The sequence below is a fragment of the Amblyomma americanum genome, chromosome 2 (assembly GCF_052857255.1).
Source record: "Amblyomma americanum isolate KBUSLIRL-KWMA chromosome 2, ASM5285725v1, whole genome shotgun sequence".
In the NCBI taxonomy this organism is placed as follows: Eukaryota; Metazoa; Arthropoda; class Arachnida; order Ixodida; family Ixodidae; genus Amblyomma; species Amblyomma americanum.
Genome location: NC_135498.1, coordinates 61,406,388 through 61,428,843, shown reverse-complemented (window position 1 = coordinate 61,428,843; position 22,456 = coordinate 61,406,388). Strand labels below are relative to the sequence as shown.

The window sequence follows — 22,456 nt, the reverse complement described above, 5'->3', positions numbered from 1 at the left end:
AGGGGAGTTCAGGACACATGTTCCAACTTTGACTTTGCGCCGAAGAGATAAATTTTTCATCAAATGTTATGCACCTATACAGTTATGTAACCTAAGTTCTGTCGTGCAGTTATAAAGGCGGGTTCTCGCTATAGTGTTCTGTTCAGTTACCATTAATGGCTCTGTGACAAGAGATATCACAAGACAGTACTTCAACCTATGCATCTCTCGCAACATGCATTCACTTCTTATGTCCCTTGCGGCAGCCTTTCTTCGCAAGTGAAGAAAAAAACCAAGTGCAGATTTTGATTAGACATCCATCAATCTGACCTGTTCTCTTCCCCGCCGTGAACAACGTTCTCGCAAAACAGAAGTCGAGACATTGAATTTGGCAAAGTTTGATACTACTTAGCTACTTACTAGTGGAAAGCTCTTCTGAGGTGTCGTTCATCGACGTATCTCATATGGATGGGATTTGGATAAAACTGTGCTAGTTGGATGTTTATTTCAGAGGACAGCTAAACAGCGCGTGACACGGAGCGACGCGAAAAGATGCGTAAATCATGTCTGCTACTCAGCCTGGTCTTGTGCAAGGATGGATTTAATAGCCCTCTCCCTGTTCACAATTTTCTCGACAAAGAAAGGTCAAGAAATTTAGTCTCTGTCTCTCTCTCTCTCCGACCTCTAGCCGTTTGCTTCGTGAAAGGTTCTAGCTTGCGCGAACCGGGAACTGTGCTTAACATAGCCCACAATTTCTCGTCGTTATCTCTGCCTAGGAGAATGTGAAGAAGTTAAGTTTAAGATGATGTAAGCAAATTTTTGCAGCTGTAGCATTCCTCAGAAGAACATGACAAGTGCTATGTGTAGACCGGCTGGTCAAATATTTTGCCTGTATTTCTGTTTTTATATCCATATATGCTTTCTGCGGTGTGTTTGTGTTAAGCTTGTCTGTAGTGTGTTTAGTGTTGCCACTGCTGAAGGAATGATTTTCTTTTTAGCGTGACATGCCTGCGTATTTTTTATTCTTTTTTGTGGTGTCACTGTTAAAAAAAATACGCAGTGAAAAAAATAAGCGCAGGCGCCAATCCGTGTTCCGCTTAGTCGATGGACACTGCGGTCTGGTACCAGTGGACGCAGGTGAAGAAGCTCTTCCGATTCGCGACTGGGACCGTGGGCCTCCGGAAGCTGCAGCCCTGTGGAGAGAATAAGTAGGGCGAAGTGTGATACAAGAAAAAGTGTCCCATTTGAAAAGCGACATTCAACTGCCTCTCCAATGCGGACGTGAAAAATTGCTCCTAAAACAAAAGAAAAGAAATAAGGAATGAAGAAAAATAAAGAAAAATAAAGAGCAAGAGGGCAAAAAAGAGAAGCCGAAAATCAGCTTCTACTAATAGACACTCTTTTTGTCTTCTAAAACAATTCCAGTCTGACTGAAGCTTGCACCAAAAAGAATTAAAGGAATATTGTTGAAATAAAGCTTGATATTGCAAATAATGTAGCACTGCTTTGTAGTACGCACATAAGTCGCGGTGATAGTTGTAAAATGTGTGTCTGGGCATAACAGCAATCAGTCCTATATAGAGCGTGGGAACTGCTGGAAATCGCCTTCGAGAACCCACATTCATTCGAATTCTCCAGGCCTCCTAGTTCTTTTTGCACAATATTTTCCGTATGTTCACTCCTCTCTTGGGCGCTCCACACACTACCACCACTTTCTTAGCCTACTATGAAGGTGCCGTACGTGCGTTGGGAGTAGGCTGTAATTAGCAGCTTGCAAAATCTCCTACGTGTCAGTCGCGTCCCACTCTGTCCTTGAGTAGTCGTGTGCTGTAGCTTACGAATGGCTCTGCTGTTTCTTTGGACATGTGTTGAGCGGTGTTGGTTTCTTACACCTTACCTGCTTGTGGAGTTGCCAGCAGCCTTTCATCGAGCCTGTGCACAAATACGGGCCACTAGGCCAAACCACACGGAACACTGCCACTAGCGTTACCATCGTGACATCAAATTGGGCGAGCGTTCCACGTCGATTGCCAACGAGCAAGCGAAGTACTTACAAATAATTTCTCGCTGATATCTTCGGCTGGTTTTGGAAGGTCGCTCATCTCGGACTGTAAAGGAGAAAAAGTATGTAGACTCAAAGCATGGTACTTCTAACAACTATATAGCATTCTATCTTTTAAAAAATTAAGTTTAGTGGCAGGTAATATGAAAGCAAATTTTCGGTGTCTTTGGGAGTAGAGCCTCTAAATAGCAGCAACATAAAGTCGTCTCAGTAGCCAGAAGTGTCACGACGGTAGGCCGTATTTAAGCATAGACATGCAAGAACCATGAAAGTAAAAAAAAAAAAACAGCAGATGTAGTTCCCGGGTTCTAACCCGACAGCGGCGGCTGCGTTTTTATGGAGGCAAAACGCTAAGGCGCCCGTGTGCTGTGCGATGTCAGTGCACGTTAAAGATCCCCAGGTGGTCGAAATTATTCCGGAGCCCTCCACTAAGGTACCTCTCTTTTCCCTTTCTTCTTTCACTCCCTCCTTTATCCCTTCCCTTACGGCGCGGTTCAGGTGTCCAACGATATATGAGACAGATACTGCGCCATTTCCTTCCCCCAAAAAACAATTTATTATTATTATTATTATTAGTAGTAGTAGTAGTAGTAGTAGTAGTAGTAGTAGTAGTAGTAGTAGTAGTAGTAGTAGTAGTAGTAGTAGTAGTAGTAGTAGTAGTAGAATCATATCGTGTGCAAGTTTGCACTGCACGGATGTATCAATGCGTTCGTTGCAAATAATTAATTATTGCCTAGCAATTGTGTTCTCTTATAGCTGTGACTGGAGCTGCAGGGACAAACTTCGCCTATCTGTAAGTTCACTCAAGGTGCCGAACCATAAGGATTGCGTTGGATAAGCGGGTCAGACCACTTGAGGCGCACACCAGAAAGATGCACTCAAGTTTGAACGCCACATCTTCCAATGAACATATCATTGTTTAGCGTGCCGCTATCGAGCTTTGTGATACTATGACTAACTTGCACTTTATTTCATCGCACTATTTGCTGCTGTATAAGAGTCCCACACAAATTTTTGTTCCTTTTCAAGTGTGTCAAACGGTGGTCGAAACTTCTTCCCTCACATGTCAACACTGACAGTAGCAGTGGTCATTGACTTTCCTCTTTAGAAACAGTGCACAACTCTTCATCATCATGCTGAGCTTCTTCCCGAATGGATAAAATCTTGTGTTGATTCTCCGATTCATGCTTTTTTTCTACCCTTTGTTCATAGGGCCCTTCTTTTTCTTCTTTCATTTAATTATGTGTATGGCACTCACAACTGTCCCCGAAAATACATGGTTCTAATGTGGAATGTTGTCGTGTTTAAACAGGGCGCGGACAAGAGCCGTAGACATTACCCCGACTACTGCCGAGTGCCCGTGTCTCCAGGCCGCCGCCGCCTGGCGTCTCTTTCATGGTCAAAGATTCGCCCCATAAAAAGCTTCTTTTCAAGGGCACAGGCTCGCCCCACATAAAGTTTGATTTGTAAGCTTTCGCCTGCCTCGCTGTCTGCCCCCTTGTCTCCACCTCTGGCTCACACTCATTAATTTTATTTTATTTATTTATGCATACTGCTAATCCCATCTGGAATTGTTGATTGAAGATCGGTATTACAGGGCCAATAAGATTTGATTTATGATTTGATTTATGGGGTTTAACGTCCCAAAGCGACTCAGGCTATGAGGGACGCCGTAGTGAAGGGCTCCGGAAATTTCGACCACCTGGGGTTCTTTAACGTGCACTGACATCGCACAGTACACGGGCCTCTAGAATTTCGCCTCCTTCGGCCGGGATCGAACCCTCGTCTTTCGGGTCAGCAGCCGAGCGCCATAACCACTGAGCCACCGCAGCGGCTCAGGGTCAGTAAGAACGACTGGAATGAATACATCAAGGTGGTGAACATTTTAAATGAAAAACAACAAATGGCAGGAGTAAAGCACAACCATAAGAAATAAGTAACTGAACTAGTGCAACAAATTTTTAACATAAAGCTGCACTGAACACAGCTCCATGCTATCTTTTCTGTTTGCAAAATTCGATTTTTTAGCTTTCTTTTGTTGCTTTTTTTATGCTCGTTTGGCAGCAGAAGGTCTATTCATAGCTGAGAAGTTTGGATTTGAGTATGGAATATTTTCTTCCCCCCAATTTATTCTAATTCATGACATTGATGATGACGTCGAGTCTGTTATGGACTCCGCGACCCGTGGCTGGATGAAATTCCGTAGTGGTCTAGTCCCGGAGATCCGTGTCGTAAATGTACTGTCATAATCGCAGTTAGCGTGTGAAAATGGCCGCTGGCGGCAATACCTGTATTCATTTTTTTAGCCTTTTCCTTTTATAAAAAGGCCCGGTATCTAACCTCTACACTAATCATGGTAATCGATAGATGCAGGTCAACTTGAATGGCCCTTAACCTTCCAGTGAACAGATGAAAAGAAGGCGATAACCTGACCGTACCAGGCGACCCTTGATCTTCTCCACGATGCACTGCACTATCTGTTCCCGGCGGTCGCCCTCCGACGCAGCCGAAACGCAACCGTCGTACTCGGCACAGATGGTCGGCAGCACCTGCGGCGGGTTCAACGCACTCCATTCCGAAAGGCCGCAAAAGAAGAGGAAGCCTCGGCGTGACGCATCCTGTATTACGCTGCAGCATGCGGAAGGCTGTCTTCGTTACAAAAATAGGCACGTCTGTTTCAAAAGTTAGCCACCGTTGGCGCGGCTAGCGCAGTCACGGGGCCATGTGATGAACCTCCAGTAGCGATTGCTGGCCACTGCAAGTACATGACGGCAAGGGTGTAGTGTTTCACATAGGACTTTACACAAAATTTAAAGATAGGTTTCATGAGTTAGAAGACCACTTTTTGGGCTTTGTCAGCGGTGTAGTGCATCACACTACAGCTAAGACGTGTTAACTAGCAGGTTAAAACTATTAACTTATGTGTTAAAAAGCTAACTATTCATAGTTAGCTTTTTAACTATTACTGATAGGCTCGTTAATTGATAGGCTTGTAGCCTTAAGTAATATCAATATGAGTTTTTATAATTTTGCTCTTGTTATCGGCCTGAGAGCAGGCACCGGACATTCTCGTATACCGTTGTAACGGGGCTCACAAGACTGTGGCTCGTAATGATAATAATGATTGGGTTTTGGGGAAAGGAAATGGCGCAGTATCTGTCTCATATATCGTTGGACACCTGAACCGCGCCGTAAGGGAAGGGATAAAGGAAGGAGTGAAAGAATAAGGGAAGAAGGAGGTGCCGTAGTGGAGGGCTCCGGAATAATTTCTACCACCTTGGGATCTTTAACGTGCACTGACATCGCACAGCACACGGGCGCCTTAGCGTTTTTCCTCCATAAAAACGCAGCCGCCGCGGTCGGGTTCGAACCCGGGAACTCCGGATCAGTAGCCGAGCGCCCTAACCACTGAGCCACCGCGGCGGGTGACTGTGGCTCGGCCCCTGATCATCGGCCGCTATACTTTAGCTCCCTCGGCAATGCGTGGTTTTGGAAGGAGTATGCACACCCAGCACACTGGGGAGCCGCGCTGAGTTAAACTAATTACTGTGAAACACCACTTGAAAGAACTTCAGGGGATAAGAAAAAGTTCTCGCTTAGACAAAAGATATCCTAATTGAAATAAGCACGCTGCTGCTCATCTTGACGGGGCAAAGTAAACTGCAACTATTTTATTGGTTCCTAAAAGTATTTATTGCAGAATAATAAAACTCCACGCATGTATTCTGTACTCGGCACTTTTTATAAAGTACAGTAATTTTTCTACTGAACTTTTGAGCTGATTATTGCTAACTTCGTAAACCGGGCAAGTTTGTCTGCGCTTTTGCGCACCTTTATTAACACAAATGCCTACCGAGTAGCAAAAGGTTCCAACGCCTACAGACATCATTTGCGGAACTTCTCGTTGCATTTTCTTCCAAAACAGGTCCTTTAGCAAATTCTGCCTCAGACTGAGAGTGAGGCATGTGCTCTAGCAAATGCGTTCGGCTACTTCTGAAGAAACAATCCAGCTGCTATACTTTACCAAACTATTGTAAATTTCGAATCCTGCAGTTCTGAAATTACTAGTCCTACTATTATATGTTTCGCAAGCAAAGGTTTCGCGGACAAATTTCTCCACGTCTGCCGAAATGATGCATTGTGACCCGGAAACAGTTCGTTAATGCTTTCCAAATTGTTCGCTGAACTCGGGTTGTAATTTACTGAAATTCCTTCGACTGAAATGCATTTGTGTCGGATACAAAGGGGTTTCGTTGAGAGGTTTCGCAAAAACTTCTTTAGCTTGAAAAGTTTGTACTAGTGACGTTCGCTCAAGTAGCCTTACTTTTCGCTAGCAGAAATCGCGGTCATCATGATATGATCATCCGCCTCGCATACGGGAGGTGCAAGGTTCGATCCCCAGTGCCGCAGGATATTCACCAGTGATTTAACGGGTACAAGTTTTCTGCTGACTTGGTGCTATATAGACTTAGCAGAGGTTAAATGCTTGTAAGAAGGGGTTTTGACCCCACCCTGTGCGGATAAAAATAGCTTGCTTCTTGGCCCTCTTTGGCCATAGACACCCCTGCGCCATAAAAATTCATCATCTTCAGCATCAAATCTCAATCCAGTATCCTTCGATTCCTATCGTGCTGTACCTTGGATTTTTATTTTGCATAACTATATGAAATTGGGCTTGTGTCTTCTAGCTCGAGCAATAGTTGCGGCAGAATAAGCAAGGCTAATCCCACCTGTAGCATTCAACACCTCAACTCAACTCAACTCGAGCAATGGTTGGGATAAAATAAGGCAGGCATGCAACACACACCGCGCTGCGTTGGGCATTGCGAAACTCGTGCAGTTGTCGCGCGGGTGGATATCGATCAAATTTCCAGGCCCCGAGAGGTAAGAGAGGAGGTCAGGGGAGGTTCTCTCACCGCCGTCAAATACTTGGAAGGCACCCCGTGCTGGTCGTAGTTTTCGTAGCAGTCGATAAACATGTCCGCGGCTGCCGTCAGCATGGACATCATTTCCTTCTTGTCTGCCCACGAAAAAGAACAACAATGGCGTCACACTTCCAAAAGTGCAAAAGTGAAGAAAAATAAAAGACGAAGTTTTATTTCTATTTTTTATTTTTGCTCATGGAGAGGTGTTAAAACTTTTTTTTTTAATTTGCGCTGGAAGGTGCGGAGTATTGCCAGCACAGTCGTCAGCGCTTCTGCATTGTCGGTGTAGCCTCGTTTACATGAATGCGGCAGTAGTCGACTCCAGTTCACTTTTTCAGGGAAAGTGCAAAAAAGTCGAGGCAGAGAGTACAGGGCGATTCGGCTTATGTCGCATTCATGTAAACGCCGCTTGTGTCTGGCTGTTTTGCAGCGAGCTGAGACTCAAAATAGTCTGGATCGTTTTCTAAAACGCATCACGTCAGCAGATATTTTCTTTTGTGAACTTACGGTTTAAGCATAAATGTAAGCGATTTCTCTCTCTCTCTCTCTCTCTCTCTCTCTCTCTCTCACTCTCTCTCTCTCTCTCTCTCTCTCTCTCTCTTTGACGTGCTTAGATGCGTTTGCATGTGCGTGTGCGCGCGTTTCTGTCAATAAACTGTTGATTCTCACATTCTTGTGAAATGCTTGCCTGGTTCGCTTAGTAATCAGAAACACGGTAGTGCAACAGACTATGCTGTAAAAAAAAAGTTGCAAAAGTCTACGCTCAAACCTTGAAACCAGCACGCTCTGTCAGCCCATTGTTTCCTTACTGCAGCTACTTCTGTAGATGCTGGCAGGTAGCCTGCTAGAATGTATGCCTATGGCTGCTATTGTCCCTAGCTGGAAGCCATCGCTGCTGACAGTCAAATGCAGCCACGTAAACATAAACCTCACTTTGCTAAACATAAACCCCGCCGCTAAAGAAAAAGATAACTCAAAGCTAGCGTTCGCAGGACAACGGCTTCGTGTTTGCTCTGCTCGTTGGACTAAAAACGGGGGTGCTGGAGAAAGTTTGTTTTCTCGGCTAATCCGTTCCATGCGTTTGCACTAATGGCATTCCTTAATGAACTGACACGTTTAGTACCTGAGGAAAAAAAACGTGCTGGATTTTACGACGCATTACAGCTTTTGTAGCATCACCTGCATGCTTTTTTTTACCTCATTTCTGTCTGCTTTTTTTTCTTCCTTTAATCTACCTCAATTTCCTTTCTTTCTTTAGTAGCGTGCTCAATGACACCAATGTGTTCATCAAATGTTAGTTATAACAAAGCGTTGGTTTAGTTCATATACTTAACGGCTGGATTCAAATAGTTATCCCAGTGTCGTTCTCAGTGCTGTCGAGAGGGTTTGCTGCATACTTATCTACTTATTTCTGGCCCGATAGTCTACGAGAACTTGTCAAGAGGTCATTGATTGTTGAGGAAACACACGAAAAAGCCGTTCCATGCATCGGGCTTCGTAAGTTTCATGTTCTTTTGCTAAATTTGCTGCCCATGAGCCATAAAACCGAATAAATTATTATGACGTTCCTTCTTGAGGCGCGAACACACTGATGATGATGTACCGAAAAAAGTTGTCATACACTCTGTTTGCTATGAGCACGTTTTTTAAACTCACTTTCGTGTCTCATCTGCTGCTATTTTTTATTGTAAGGGACGCACTAGCATTACCTAACACCGCTCAGAATTTCAGAGCAGCCCCAGGCTTGTACGAGATAAAACCGTAGTATCTGCGCACAACTTTCCAGCTAAGTGTGATGCCATCCCGAACAAGCGCGATCAAATGTTAGTAGAGAGCATAGTCATACTTTCTGTGAAAGACTCTGATGCCCAGGACTCTAGGAATCTGAGAGCACTGAACACACGTCGAATTCACTGTGAACCATATCAACATTAAGCGCGTAGTTCACGCACTTACGACACGAATAACCACAGTACCCTTGTTTTGCAAACGTACTGTACTAAAACAATGGACGTCGCAACGCCCAAGCGTCCACTGCTGCATGCAAAGCAGTGAGCGTTGAAATTTCTTGACCGCCTTTCGTGCTGGCTAACCACGCCCGCCTGATATGCTAATGACCTTTCTTTTCTGATTCCTGACAACTGCAAGCTATTCATTATGGCTAATTTCCAGTAAAATATGATTAATAAACTTAACCGCTCGCATCAAACCAATGCAAGTAAATAATTCTCCATGTCTGTTATTTTTAGCTCAACTAAACCGAACCAATGACAGCGGACGCACGTCGCAAAGCAGTGCCCTGGCTGTGGAAGTGCTGTCGCCACAACTGTACTAGCATTGCACTAGTAAGAACCCATCATTAAGAACAGTTATCTTGCGGAAACCTCCAATAGGCCCCTCGTCTATCCATATACTGAAAATCTGAACAACCGATTCGACTCGCACTTCTAGCAATTGAGTGCCCTGCATCGCGCATCACATTCATCTTGTAGGCTCAAACCGAGATGGCCATGTCGCGTCGTCGCGTCCTTGGCTCTGTGCCTACTGGGCTGAGGTCCGCAGGCGTCCTCCAGCGGCGATCCTCCGGCGGGCCCCAAGAGGATCCACGAAGTCGCCAACAGCGTGCCGATCATGGCCGTCGTCCTGCGAGCCTTTGCTATTCCCCAAGGGACACTGTCATGGCGGCGCCCTGTTTGATCAGGCAGCTCTCATGAAGCGCCGCTCTCTTGCGCCGGGGTGCAAGGCGGAGGTCGCGCATCGCATCCATCAAACATAGCCTCGCATGAGAGCGCGCGTGCACGCAAAGGAGACTCGGTGGAAAGCAGAGCCCTGTCATGTAGCCCGTCGTGTATACGCTATTCACCTCCGCGCATGGCTTCGAAAGAAAAATGGGAGAGGGCGACGAAACACGTCTTTTGACGTGTTTGTAGCTCTCTTCATGGCTGCGCGCCGCTGGCGAAAATTAAGTTTTGAAAATATGTTTCACAAAGACGCGAACGCAACGTTGCCGCATGAACGCGGTCATCCTGGGCGAAAATTTTTCAAGACGAAATATTGAGCTTGTAGGTGACGATATAATTACGCCAGCACGAGGGGGGAAAAAGAGGACAGTGCAAAAGAAAATACAAAACAAATGTTCAGTTAGAACTTGTCCTGCATTTCCTTCATCATTGACCTTGTCTTTTCTCATGCTGATTACCTACTGACGACAGTTTTGTGACTGCTACAGACTGAAATGAATACTAAGAACAAATTGAAGCTGGCCTGTATCGATAATTACCTCTTTCCATTCGCATAGAGACCACTTTTACTCAAAACGAAGTTGTTATAAGGTAGAAAAGATGAAAAACAAAATACAGGTGTCGCCATCACCGGCCGAATTCTCAAGTAAAATGGTTGCGTCGGCACTGTTTCGCGGATCTCGGAGACTGCGCTGCACCGCATTTCACTTCAAAACGGAGGCAACACATCCTTCTCGAATTTGAATCGACTGGCGGGAACACTTGTAAGTCCAATTTTGCCCGCTATAAATGCATCCATTGCTGCTGGACAAACAAGAAAGAAGGCAAAGACGCGTCACGTGAGCAGCCGTGCATCGCATGGAGGACGACCTCTTCGCCCACGTAGTCAGCATACGGGCCACCCGGCCCAACAACAGGCCGCTGCGGGGCCAGTCCGGCTCTGAGTATGACAGGCGAGTGCAATTCATGCCTTTGCTATGTAACGGGCCAAATGTGGTGACGGTGGCGGTACGACACCTGATCCGTCATTGGTCATCGCTGCAATGCTGTCATAAAGTATGCAGTCCGAGCTCAACGGCATTATAGTAGCGAACCAACTTTACTCGAATTGCAGTAATTTTGGGGGGCAAGTCTGGCGTTGCTATCCGGATAACTGACTTCTTGTAGATTACCCGCCGCGGTGGCTCAGTAGTTAATGTGTTCGGTTACAGAGCCGGAGGACCCGCCGGATTCAGACCCGACAACGGCGACTGCGTTTCTTGGAGGCAAAACGCAAAAGGCGCCCGTTTGCTGTGCGATGTCAGCGCACGTTAGAGAACCCCAGGCGACCGAAATTAATCCGGAGCCCACCATTGCGGCACCCCTCATAGACAATGTGTCACTTAGGGACGTATGGGTCTAAGTGACCATGTATCGCTTAAACCCCATAATTTCGCATTTTTTTCCAATTCATGCATGCGTAGGCGGCGGAGAATACGGCTGAGCTATGATATTAGGATGCTTGTTGAGCCTGGACGGAGGCGTCGAGTCTCAACTTCTGTTCAGAAAAAGGCCACAAGTGGGCTTTTACCTCACGAGGCGGATTTAGGGTTGTTTGACGTCGGAACGAATCACTGGCCCGTCAACGCGACGGTTTGGTCCAAGACCCTTTTCCCAAGCATTTCAACCCAGGAAAGCCGAGCACTAGGCTGGGGGAAATCTTGTACCTATTAGAAAACCGGCAGGTACCCGGCGGCACCGGGGATAAAACCCAGCACCTCCCGAATGCGAGATGGATGCTCGGCCACAAGGCCACCGCTTCGGAAACCAATGGCGAAAAGCTTTCGCCTTGCATTGAGCCTAGCTCGGCGTTTGTTGGGATGGTTAACCAGAAGCGTCTTCAGGGATACGAGCTGCGCTCTCATTTCTAACTGTCGTCATCGATTCATTACTACAAGTTTTCGCCGTGAAGCTTTTGCTCTTTTGCATTTACCGATGCAATAAAAGTGGATTCCATTCTGCGTGCAGTAAATGACTCGCTTAGGAAACGACTGCTAAAATGGTGACAAAATTGTTATTGTGACGTTCTAGTGACTGCGTTTGACTGAAGCTACCAGACACGGCCTGGCTGCGTGCTGCAGTCAGTCGGAGGGTAACGGTAACAGGCGTGTACGCAGCTTCGGCAAATATAGTTCGTTCGTGCGCATTCTTGTTTCTTTTTCCTCGAGGCGCTGTGGAACACTGCCACCGTAATGGTAGTTACAGATCACTAAGGCACTGAGAAGCAATACAGCTGTTATACTAGGCAATGAGACAGGCATGCTGTGCACGCTGTGGAAAGGATTATCCACTGTAAGTATAAGTGGCTGAAATCATTGAGAAATATTACGAGTGGTTCGGCATACAAATAATACATGTCCTACATTCTCGGACAAAAAATTTGGAAATTGGAAAACTGTAAGACACTGTTGCGGAAATATTGAAGTTGATGGTCCATTCTTCTGATATATTGCAAAACATTTATTTTAAAGTGTCTCCATCGGTCGCATCCAACAGTTAAGGCTGCCATAGAAAACCAGTAGGGAATGCTTTTGACTATAGCAAAAACGTTAATAGAAAAATAGGAGAAACTACCGTCGAGTGATCTGCGGATATAGTGATTGTTAGAGTGAAATCTTGCATTATATGAAAAAAAAAATGCTTTCATAAATGGTTTCCCGTTCAAAAATGCTTTTGTCCCGAATTGTTGGGTATGTTCAACCGCCAGACAAAGGAGACATGGTGCCCTGTGGTCGCCGCTTTGTCGATTCAAGCGTTTATTGTTTCTGCGAACAGCATCGTTTGTATATCCATTACCCTGTTCTCACCAATGATGATGATGAAAAACGTTTGATTCAATAAAAAGCACTACCCCCCCCCCCCCCCCCCCAACGGGTTTTCTTGCTGCCGTAGGGTGAGACTATATCTCAGGTAGCATGCACAGACCTATTCATTTTTTTTGTGTGCAGCATGTAGATTTTTTTTTTCATGGCATACATTTAGGACGCCCATTTCGAGCCTTGGAAACACGTGTTTTAAATGCACCTCACGAGTCACGACTTCTCGCAGCTGCGTGGAAGCTGCGAGGAAATTACATTGAAATGCGGGTGGTTACCTCACGAGCGCACGAGAGCGGCACACTTCTTCTTTTTCCCCTAAATAGCACGTTAAATTTGTCACGAGAGCAATAAGGAGACGCTGATGTATTCTGTATGCGTACAGAAGAAGCAGGGGCTACATGATTACGAAGCTGCATGAGAGCTACAAGCGACGCCGTAATGGAGGGCTCGACATAAATTCGAACCACCTATGCTTCTTTAACACGCACCGACATCGCACAGCGTACGGGTGCCTGTTGCACTTCGCTTCCATCAAAATGCACTCGCCATGGCCGGAAATGCCCGCCGCGGTGGCTCAGTGGTTAGAGCGCTCGGCTACTGATCCGGAGTACCCGGGTTCGAACCCGACCGCGGTGGCTGTGTTTTTATGGAGGAAAAACGCTAAGGCGCCCGTGTGCTGTGCGATGTCAGTGCACGTTAAAGATCCCCAGGTGGTCGAAATTATTCCGGAGCCCTCCACTACCGCACCTCTTTCTTCCTTTCTTCTTTCACTCCCTCCTTTATCCCTTCCCTTACGGCGCTGTTCAAGTGTCCAGCGATATATGAGACAGATACTACTGCACCATTTCCTTTCCCCCAAAACCGATTACAATTATTATTATGGCCGGAATTCGATCGCGCCACTTTGGGCTGAGCAGCCGAACGCCAAAGCCGCTGAACCACCTCGGAAGATTTGTATAGCAAGAACTGTGAATCAGACTGAAAGTCCATTTCCAGCAGTCTGTGTATTAAGAACACGGACATTCCGTCTTTGCAGCTCTAACTGCTTAGCCCCAAATTTTTCTCCAGCACTGAGCAACGCATGCATACGATCGATGCACGTCCTCTGTCCTCATTATTCGTTTATGTGGCTCCGTGTCTTCCCTTGGCCGCGTCCCCCCCCCCCCCCCCCCCCCCCCCAGGAACCGGCGGGTGAACACGGCGGCCAACGTGAGTGCTGGTGTGTGCGTGGCCCCCGTCATTCTGGCCCTGGTCGTGCTGCTCGCCATCGAGCTGCAGAAGCAGTCGCTGGAGAGAGCACGCAGACTTCGCTGTACGTCCATCCCAAGAGTTCTCGGTTATCCAAACAAATGCCAGATCAGGACTAGCGGCCTGTCCACCATCGCGATGCTAAGGTGGCAGATGCCGCCGGAATTGCATGCCTAGCATCGGCCAGAAGTTGCATACAAGCCGATCATCCAACCAAGCCTACCACTACGCGCAACTTGCATCCAGAAGTCAGGTTATTTAACCTGCCCAACGAATGCCATCCACTGAGCTACTTGCAAACAGCTGAGGTACAGGGTTGGTCGGAAGTCACCAGGTCACAGGGCCCGCCTTTGAGGCTTGCCGTGGGGCACTTACGACATATGCCCGAAGCTCAAAGTCTTTGGAGGGTGTGGATGAGTCTCATACACGCTCCTGGCGATCTTGGTGGTTTCATAAACACATAAGGAACCGGCCGTTACAAAACAGCGCGAAAAAACGGAGGCGAAAACGAAAAAGGAGACAACACCAGCGCCGATATGGCCAACCGAGTACATGACAGGAAATGTAATTTGGAGCTGTTGCACGCGTGTCATAATGGTTGCAAGGTAATCTCAGCTTTCGACGGATTTCTATCAATACGCTGGCATTCAATTCATCTGCACTGCCGCGTGCCATTTCACATGGAAGTCTTCCAGTCCCTATCGCTTCTATAATTTATTGTACGTCGTTCCAAAACGAACTGGAAAAATTCGATACACTATGAATACACTGCGTCATGTTGGAGTTTTTAGCGTCTTTTTATGTTTTGCGTTTTTTAGAGCGCACTTCTTGCACGCCCGTTCCTGCGCTGAGACTCATACGAGGCGGGCCTCGGCGTGACCGAGCGCATCGGAGGATAAAACGAGGGCGAACGCAGACCGCAGCGGAGGAGGAAAGACGGCGATACCGAAGGGAGCACGAGGAGGAAGCGGGGGTGGAGGGTGGAAGCAGGAGGAGGTGGTCGCCATGGTTATAGTGCCTAGAATATAGACGCTTTACAGCGCCGTATCATGGGGGCTGCCATCTTTGGTCACGTGAGCACGCCGCCATTGCACGCCTCCTGACTGCTCCGAGCGCGCCTCGTCGCGACGGCTGCCGCGTCTGATGGTTCGGTTCCAACAGGCTGTGTTTCGGCTGATACGGTTGTAAAATAGTGGGAAGGAGACAGTATGGTTTGGCCAAAGATTCGAAGGACACGTGAGAACTCTAATTTGATCTCTTGTGGCCTTGAAAACGGTGTCCGGTTTCATAGCCAGCCAATGGATGGATTTCCTGGTACTTGTCTTTGCGTCCGCAGAAGGCTTTGCTGAATGTTTTTTTATTGTTATTATCTTAAACGGCAAGGTTTAATGCTTCTGCGGCAGCGCAGGTCGTTGTAGTATTCTGTACATGCACGCAGACACCGCTCTAAAACGCTCGCATGCACATCGTACGCATTTGTTTGCAACCTGTTAACGGTGCTTAGGAAACCGAAAATATTTTCTATTGGTTTGTTAAGCACACAAAGGTGACAAAAATAAATAGACACACAAATGTTAACTACCATGTATAGCAGTACCATTCATCAAGCAGCCTTCACAATCTGGCGCGCAATCGTTTCGAAGGATTCCGCGATATAATTGTTATAACGCGCACAGCAACGCATTCACACTACACGAAGTTCATAATTATGTCAGTCTCACATATGAAATTGCGGTACGCTCCACTCTCGATATGCGGACATGAAAATGCTCGAGGTCTCGTTGGTGGTAAGTAATCAGCTTCTCTCTGAGCGCTGGCCTGCGGGGTAACTTTTAGTGGCTGTCTCGCATGGACCGCGAGGAAGTGGCAATCATCCAGCCCAGCAGCCGTAACGCAAATGCTGTATTCCGAATCTGGTCCACGAAAAGCGCTCTACTTGGAGCGAAGTTCAAGAGTAGCACCAAGACGGCATACAATACACGGACGGTAAGCGTTGTCCGTTCGTACGGCTGTGCAGCGCACGATCTACAGTAGCGGCATGTAGGAGCATAAGTCGTCCTTCTTTTCCGTACCTGATCTGGCCTCCGGAGCTGCTGTTACTACAATTGCCGAACACCTTAACTTACGAGCAATGGGGCCTCACTACACACGTAGGCGCAACTGCACAGCAACTGAAAGCACGAAGTGACGGTTTCGGTGGCAGAACACTTTGATCATGAAGCAATGTTGCGCACTTACCCTCGCAGATTTTACAAGATCGTGACCTTTCTTTCTATATTGGCCATCTAGCACTGGCGGACGTGTTTGTCGCGTTCGCCCGTTCGGAAATGATGCATGGCAAACGGGCGCGAACAGGGGCAGTACTTCCTTGTGCAGTTCGGTTCCGTGAGGCTCGCAAACGATCGCATCCTGCACCATTAACTCTTTGTCGCAATTCTTGCAATCCACAGTAAAGCACGTATTTCCTCTGCCTTTCCCCATCTTCGCAGAAAGAACACTTCGGCAGCCACCCGCGATATTTCCATTACTGCATCGAGGCGTACACTCCGGCGACTTACGAGGTCCGTAATGGCGCCGTGTTCCGAGCGCGTCTGTGGCGCCATCTGGTCTCAAATGGAAGAACTGCGCGCTGTAAACGGTCTATATTCTAGGCACTATACCATGGTGGTCGCAGTCGGCCGCGAACTCCCTCCATGGCGGCGAAACTCGACGAAAACTCCATAGTTGTCAACCAAGTGAAAGTAGCGCCATCTGTTGCTCCGCTTTACACTTTTCCTCTTTATATAACATATGGCGGTGATGTAAAAAAAAAACAGAGCATGGTGGCTACTGCCATTACCCCGTTTCAAAGGGGACGCTCCTACCTTCCATCCATCCATCCATCCATCCTCCACCTAATGAGCTGCATCCAAATTTCGCATTAGGGAGAATCGTAATCGTTGGTTAATTTTTTTTAGTCTGTGTTATGTGCTGGTCTACCGTTATTTTCTTTTGTTACTTTTTTTTCATGGCGCCCTTGTATTTTTCTGTCCATATGATCTCGTATCTTGTCACAGACTGTCTTTGTTCTCGTGCTTTTATTGTCCATGTTGCTTAATGCTCCGCCTTAGGAGCCTGTAATGTGCAATGAATTATACTTGCAGTTTAGGCCTTCTCTTATCAAAAACTCGTCCTATTCGAGGCAGTATTTTAAACTGCCTCCATACAACTATGTTTGGATAAGCCTAATTGTTTGCGAGCTTAAGAAAGAAGGTTGCAAGCTGGTTCGTTTGCATACTCCCATGTCAGGGCTTTGCGCAGCAGAAAAAAAGGAACTTTTTCAAAATTAAAGAATTGCAAAGTTCCTTTTCTGTACTTTCATTTCAGTAGCCTTATTTTTTAATTGTTTTCTTGAATACGGTGCCGAAGCAGCTTGTTTTCTTTTTCTTTTTTTCACACGAGACCTTGGTTCCAAGATCTTAGATCCAACCAACAAAAGCAGGTTCATTACCACTTCTTACTTCACTCCATTTATAAAGAGTCAGCTGGCGCTCGACCTATACGCAAGGTATCTTAGGCAACTGTAAGGTGGCTTCCCATGTTAATTCACTTAATTACCCTAAAAACTCAACAAATGGAATCGTTTGCCCAGTTAACCGTAATGGACATCATAGAGGAGTAACAAAGACGCAGTAAGCATGCAAGAACATAATTAGCGCATATGTATTTACTGTATTTAGCTTCTCGAAGTCAAGAATCTCGACGTGAAACCCCAGATACCATTATACCATACAACAAGTTGAAGAAAATAAAACCAGAAATAAACTAGAAAAATACAAATGTAATCACACAAAGAAGGTAATCGTTGAAAATGCGATAGAATTCAAATGAATGGATTACACTTAAGGGGATAATTCAGTTACCTCCAACAGTAGCATCTTTAGTCCTGGAGCAGTACGCCGTCATGCCATTTGAGGCAAATGAATCGATCGATACAGCAGGCGCGCCCCTCCACTGCTGATGCATTTCTTTTTTTTTTTTCACCGAGAAAAGAACTGGATCAGAAGGCATAATGATAACTAAGCCGCTACTTTCACTCGAAATGTATTCCAGCAGGCGACTAAGTCTTGAGTTGGTTTTTTTCGTCGCGTTTCACTGCACTAAATTAGGAAATAAAGAAGCAATAATCTTGGCATATCGAAAGTCTGCAGTGAAGGCGCTTCATATATACTTGTCTATTGTTTAATTCATGTTCCTTTCTCCTCGCACCATGAAGGGAAAATAAAATGAATTCACTCATACGTAGCATGCAGAAATAATGCCCACCAACACAACAAACGTCGGTTTTGTTGCTCTAATTCTCCGAAGTTAATAAACTCGTCGCAGACACTGGCGTAAGGCGTAAAGCATAACTTTATTTCTGCACATTAAAAATGCGATCGAATGGGAAATTCTGCATCTGCACTTTGCGTTATTGCAACTGCGTGAATCTGTGCGCACCTTTGGTGCAACGCCAAGGAGCATTCGATGCAACGCTGGTTAACCTTTGGTGCAACGCTGATGGAGGCTTTCGGTGCCAGTCCTTGAAGAAAGCGTGCAGTATACGTACTGCACCGGCTGACCAAGCATCAGCAATGCGCATGCGCCCTGTTGCCCCGGTCTGCTGTTTGAGCACTCGTGTAGAACAGAACCTAAAAAAAAGTTTTCTCTGTGTTGCTTTTCTTTCTCAAGTTTTGAAGAAATGCAGGCATTTATAAAACCTATAAATTCTTATGCATCCTGCAATGTATTAAAAAAAAAGCACGTTTCAACCACCAGTTTGGGTCATGATAATCTAAGCTTCATATTCTCCGCTAAACGCGATATAAATAACTTCAAAGATTCTGTATTTTAAAGGTTCGTGCACTTCAGCACTGCACGTTTGACAATCCTCAGCAAGTAACACAGAAGTAATTACATGCGCATTCAGGGCTCTGCCGGGCACTCGTTGTGGTCTAGAAGTCGATTTTAAGTTTTTCGATTTCATGAATAACAAATGCCGCAAGTAGAACCTTCTTTTCTCGTGCAAGCATATGTAGTCACTTTATGCCGTATACGTGGTGAAAAAAAAAAAAAACTAGCGCGAATTATCAAAACCGCGTGTATTCTCCGCTACCTCTAGAAGAAGATATGCTCGATAAAGATCAATTTAAAAAAAAAAGCAGGTCTCGTCGAAGATTTGAACCAGGATGGACAGATTCTGTGTTCACGAGCTACTCGGTGCAAAAAAAAAAATATCGAAATAATTGCGAGCACTAGACACTGAGATAGATAAATAAGCACCTCGTTCCCGAAAGCCGCGTTTCTAAGTAAATTTTAAAAAAACAGGTCTCACCGAGATTTGAACTCGGATCGCTGGATTCAGAGTCCAGAGTGCTAACCATTACACCATGAGACCTTACTTTTCCGACGCCGGGAATCGAACCCGGGCCTTCTGGGTGAAAGCCAGATATCCTAGCCACTAGACCACGCCGGAGACGGTCGTCGGGTGGGGAGCGGCGGAACCGGTTGCTATCTGCGGCGCGTGCCGTGAGGCGTCGCTATAGTCGTTAGTGTGGCGCGTGCATTTGACAATCGAATCGTATCTGCCGTGCGCCGGAGTTCCCGGGTTCGAACCCGACCGCGGCGGCTGCGTTTTTATGGAGGCAAAACGCTAAGGCGCCCGTGTGCTGTGCGATGTCAGTGCACGTTAAAGATCCCCAGGTGGTCGAAATTTTCCGGAGCCCTCCACTACGGCACCTATTTCTCTTTATCTTTCACTCCCTCCTTCATCCCTTCCCTTACGGCGCGGTTCAGGTGTCCAACGATATATGAGACAGATACTGCGCCATTTCCTTTCCCCCCCCAAAAAAAACCAATTATATCTGCCGTGCGCGTTCGATTGTTCTCTTACTTGCATTTCGATGATGAAGGGACAACTTCTTTCTTATCAGTCCGTTTAGCCTAAGTGGAAAATTTTAAAGTAAGGCTCAGCACCATGTATGTATCAAAAGTTTAAGCGCAGCCGGACGACAAATGCGTTGGCGCGTTGCCGTTGCTACCGTTCTCAGCCTCGCACAGCCACATTTTCCTTCGAGTCGCTGTTACCGTAGTTACCTTGTTTACCGTACGGCGATACTGAAACTCTCCATTAACGGCTGTACTGATTTAATTTAGATTTGCGCAATTTGTAAGAAAAGAAAGTGTAATTTCTGACGGACTTTGGATTTAGGGAGAAGCGCTTGGCTTCTGTACAAAAACCAGTGTCGAAAATTTCCGAGCTTGTAAATGCCCGGAAATTTAATCACGACAGATCAGCCTGTAACTATCTGTTAGATGTAAATAATAAAAAGCACCTCCCTTCTATACCCCAGCCTGTAACGGTCTACCGAAAAACACGAATTAAAGGCATAAAGCTCCGAACCAGTAATAGACATGTAACTATTTTTCGCAAACTAAAACCAAAGCGGCAAATTCCATGCAGACTCGCTTCGTGGACAGCTACGCGCGATGCACCTCTGGGAAAGCGCCAGACTTCCGTAGGAGCGTTCCAAACGGTGACGACAGCTTCGAGCCCGCGGCAAAGCGCGTTTGAAGCGTTCAAGGCACTCACCTTGACACTGTGCGGTCCTATGGCCGCTGCTGACGGTGCTACTGCACTTAAGGAAGGATGAGCGCAGGAATGTCTCTTGCTTCTTTATGCTAGGTTCACCTCGAGAGCAATTACGAGGCCGAACGTTCTCAAAAGTGGTCTAACGAGCGTGTTTAATAATAATTCGTTTTTTTGGGGGAAAGGAAATGGCGCAGTATCTGTCTCATATATCGTTGGACACCTGAACCGCGCCGTAAGGGAAGGGATAAAGGAGGGACTGAAAGAAGAAAGGAATAGGCGCCGTAGCGGAGGGCTCTGGGATAATTTCGGCCACCTGGGGATCTTTAACGTGCACTGACATCGCACAGCACACGGGCGCGTTAGCGTTTTTCCTCCATAAAAACGCAGTCGCCGCGGTCGGGTTCAAACCCGGGAACTCCGGATCAGTAGTCGAGCGCCCTAACCACTGAGTCACCGCGGCGGGTATTTCCAAAGCTCAGTTTTCCCGATGCGCTCGATACCCTGGATCAAGGTCATTCATTCAGGCACTGAAGCAATAGACAAGACGGTGCGATTTCGGGCTCTATAACATCGCTGTGGTGATTTTAACTGTACATTAACTTGATCGGAAAGTGCAACCTGCTGCCTCGGTTGGCGTAGGCATTTATTTATTTATTTATTATTTATTTATTTATTTATTTATTTATTTATTTATTTATTTATGAACCCGTCCACTGCCCACTGCCGCGTGGCGTCTCATCTGTGTGTTCGCTGCCACGTGTAGCCATGTTTATTAGCCGCCCGGTTGCGGCTTGCTCTCGGAAACGCGCTTCAACGGTCGTGTTCTGTGCTACGACCGGCTCCTCTCCTCTTTTTGCGTGGACACGCCACTGTGGACTGCCGATTGCTCAGGCCTTTCCTGTAGGCTTTCCTACGACTCGCAACTGACCGAATCAGCGCACATTAGACAGTTTTAGCTGTGCGTACGCAACGGCTTAGCGTACGCAAGGAGTTTGCGGGGACGGTAGTGCGCATGCGCAGAACGCAAGCGCAAGCCCTGCGTCTTGCGTGCGTACGCTAGCCAGCGGACTTTGCGTTGCGGCGCTTGCGTGGCTTGCGTACGCTAACTTTGACAAGATGGCGGCGCCCTGCTCGCCCGCTTCGGAATAAATACACGTCGCCGCTGGATTCTTCGACGCAATAGCTCGCTCAAATGGTAGCGGTTCGCTTTTATTTCGCCTAATCTTGCCCTCACGTAGCGGTATAAGCGATAACTAGCCCCTGTTTTTCAGATAATTTGGCGATTTTCAAGCTCCTAGGCCTAACTATATGCAGTGTGTTTTCCTCGTAGCAACGACACCTGGCGAAGCAGTTTTCTGGCTTTTAGCCAGTTCTTACATTTTCTTCGGTTTGCATAGTTTTTCTTCTTTAAACAAAAAAAGGCTCCCAATGCACTCACACTAGTTATCAGTAATCACGGATGAAATTTTCTTCAACCAAGCGTTGATGTGGTTTGACGCCTTGTCACTAGATGGCGCCACGTGCGCCTGAGGGGCGCTACGGCACGGCCAGCTAAAACTATACTTCGGAGCGGACAGCGTAACGTACGCAGCGCCGCAGCGCTTTGCGTACGCAAGCACTTGCGTACGCACAGCTACAACTGCCTATTGATGTGCGCGGAAAATGCTTGTCGGTATGAGAACACCGGCTCCACACGCTTTACATATTGTCAGCTATTTGGCGCGCATGCTGCCAATTTGGTGACCCTGGTATGAAAGCGCAATTAGCTCACTAATACGTGGGGCTTGTCAACAAAGCAGCCCGAAGAACACAAACACGCCGAGCTCCGTTTTAGCCTTCAAGCTAAAACGTAGTTCGTACACCGTTTCTTTTGTTACGTTAAGTCTGAAAAATAGCAATTATGGTATGGCGCTAAGAATATTCAGTGGAACTCAAGAATGAAGAGTTTCTCGGTCAGACGCTGTACCCAACTATTTGGCACCATATCCAAGGGCAGATTTGGAAGGCAAGGGGGAATCAAGACAGTATCGATC

The 22,456-nt window shown here is 46.6% G+C and overlaps 2 protein-coding genes and 2 non-coding genes across 5 annotated transcripts in view; 1 reads left to right on the top strand and 3 right to left on the bottom strand.

Annotated features, from left to right (window-relative positions):
- Positions 1–991: 991 nt before the first annotated feature.
- Positions 992–9,642, bottom strand: LOC144118607 (uncharacterized). 2 transcript variants are annotated; one of them, XM_077651497.1, is made up of 5 exons: positions 9,467–9,642; positions 6,958–7,061; positions 4,480–4,590; positions 2,034–2,087; positions 992–1,172 (listed from the first exon to the last, which is right to left on the bottom strand). In XM_077651497.1, exons 1-5 carry the CDS (start codon positions 9,597–9,599, stop codon positions 1,077–1,079), a joined length of 498 nt encoding a protein of 165 aa, XP_077507623.1. In that variant the 5' UTR covers positions 9,600–9,642; the 3' UTR covers positions 992–1,076. The 2 variants fall into 2 exon arrangements, with proteins under 2 accessions (XP_077507623.1, XP_077507624.1); XM_077651498.1 differs by having other exon boundaries at positions 9,512–9,642.
- Positions 9,643–10,565: 923 nt separating this feature from the next.
- LOC144119711 (uncharacterized) overlaps positions 10,566–22,456 on the top strand; it is a 36,403-nt gene continuing 24,512 nt past the window's right edge. Inside the window, exons 1-2 of the mRNA XM_077652267.1 lie at positions 10,566–10,660; positions 13,747–13,877. Of these exons, the coding sequence (XP_077508393.1) occupies positions 10,566–10,660; positions 13,747–13,877 (226 nt within the window). The remainder of the gene's footprint in view (positions 10,661–13,746; positions 13,878–22,456) is intronic.
- On the bottom strand, positions 19,158–19,229 carry TRNAQ-CUG (transfer RNA glutamine (anticodon CUG)). Its single transcript has one exon. It is a non-coding gene; the product is annotated as a tRNA-Gln (tRNA).
- On the bottom strand, positions 19,236–19,307 carry TRNAE-UUC (transfer RNA glutamic acid (anticodon UUC)). Its single transcript has one exon. It is a non-coding gene; the product is annotated as a tRNA-Glu (tRNA).

What these genes read in the sequence shown, in the direction of transcription:
- LOC144118607 (XM_077651497.1), bottom strand. Translation starts at nt 9,599, where the DNA reads ATGATCGGCACGCTGTTGGCGACTTCGTGGATCCTCTTGGGGCCCGCC. An exon ending in CTTCCAAGTATTTGACGGCG is followed by an intron (nt 4,591 to 6,957) that starts GTGAGAGAACCT and finishes AACCCGCCGCAG; the next exon opens with GTGCTGCCGACCATCTGTGC. An exon ending in AGAAGATCAAGGGTCGCCTG is followed by an intron (nt 2,088 to 4,479) that starts GTACGGTCAGGT and finishes TCTCCTTTACAG; the next exon opens with TCCGAGATGAGCGACCTTCC.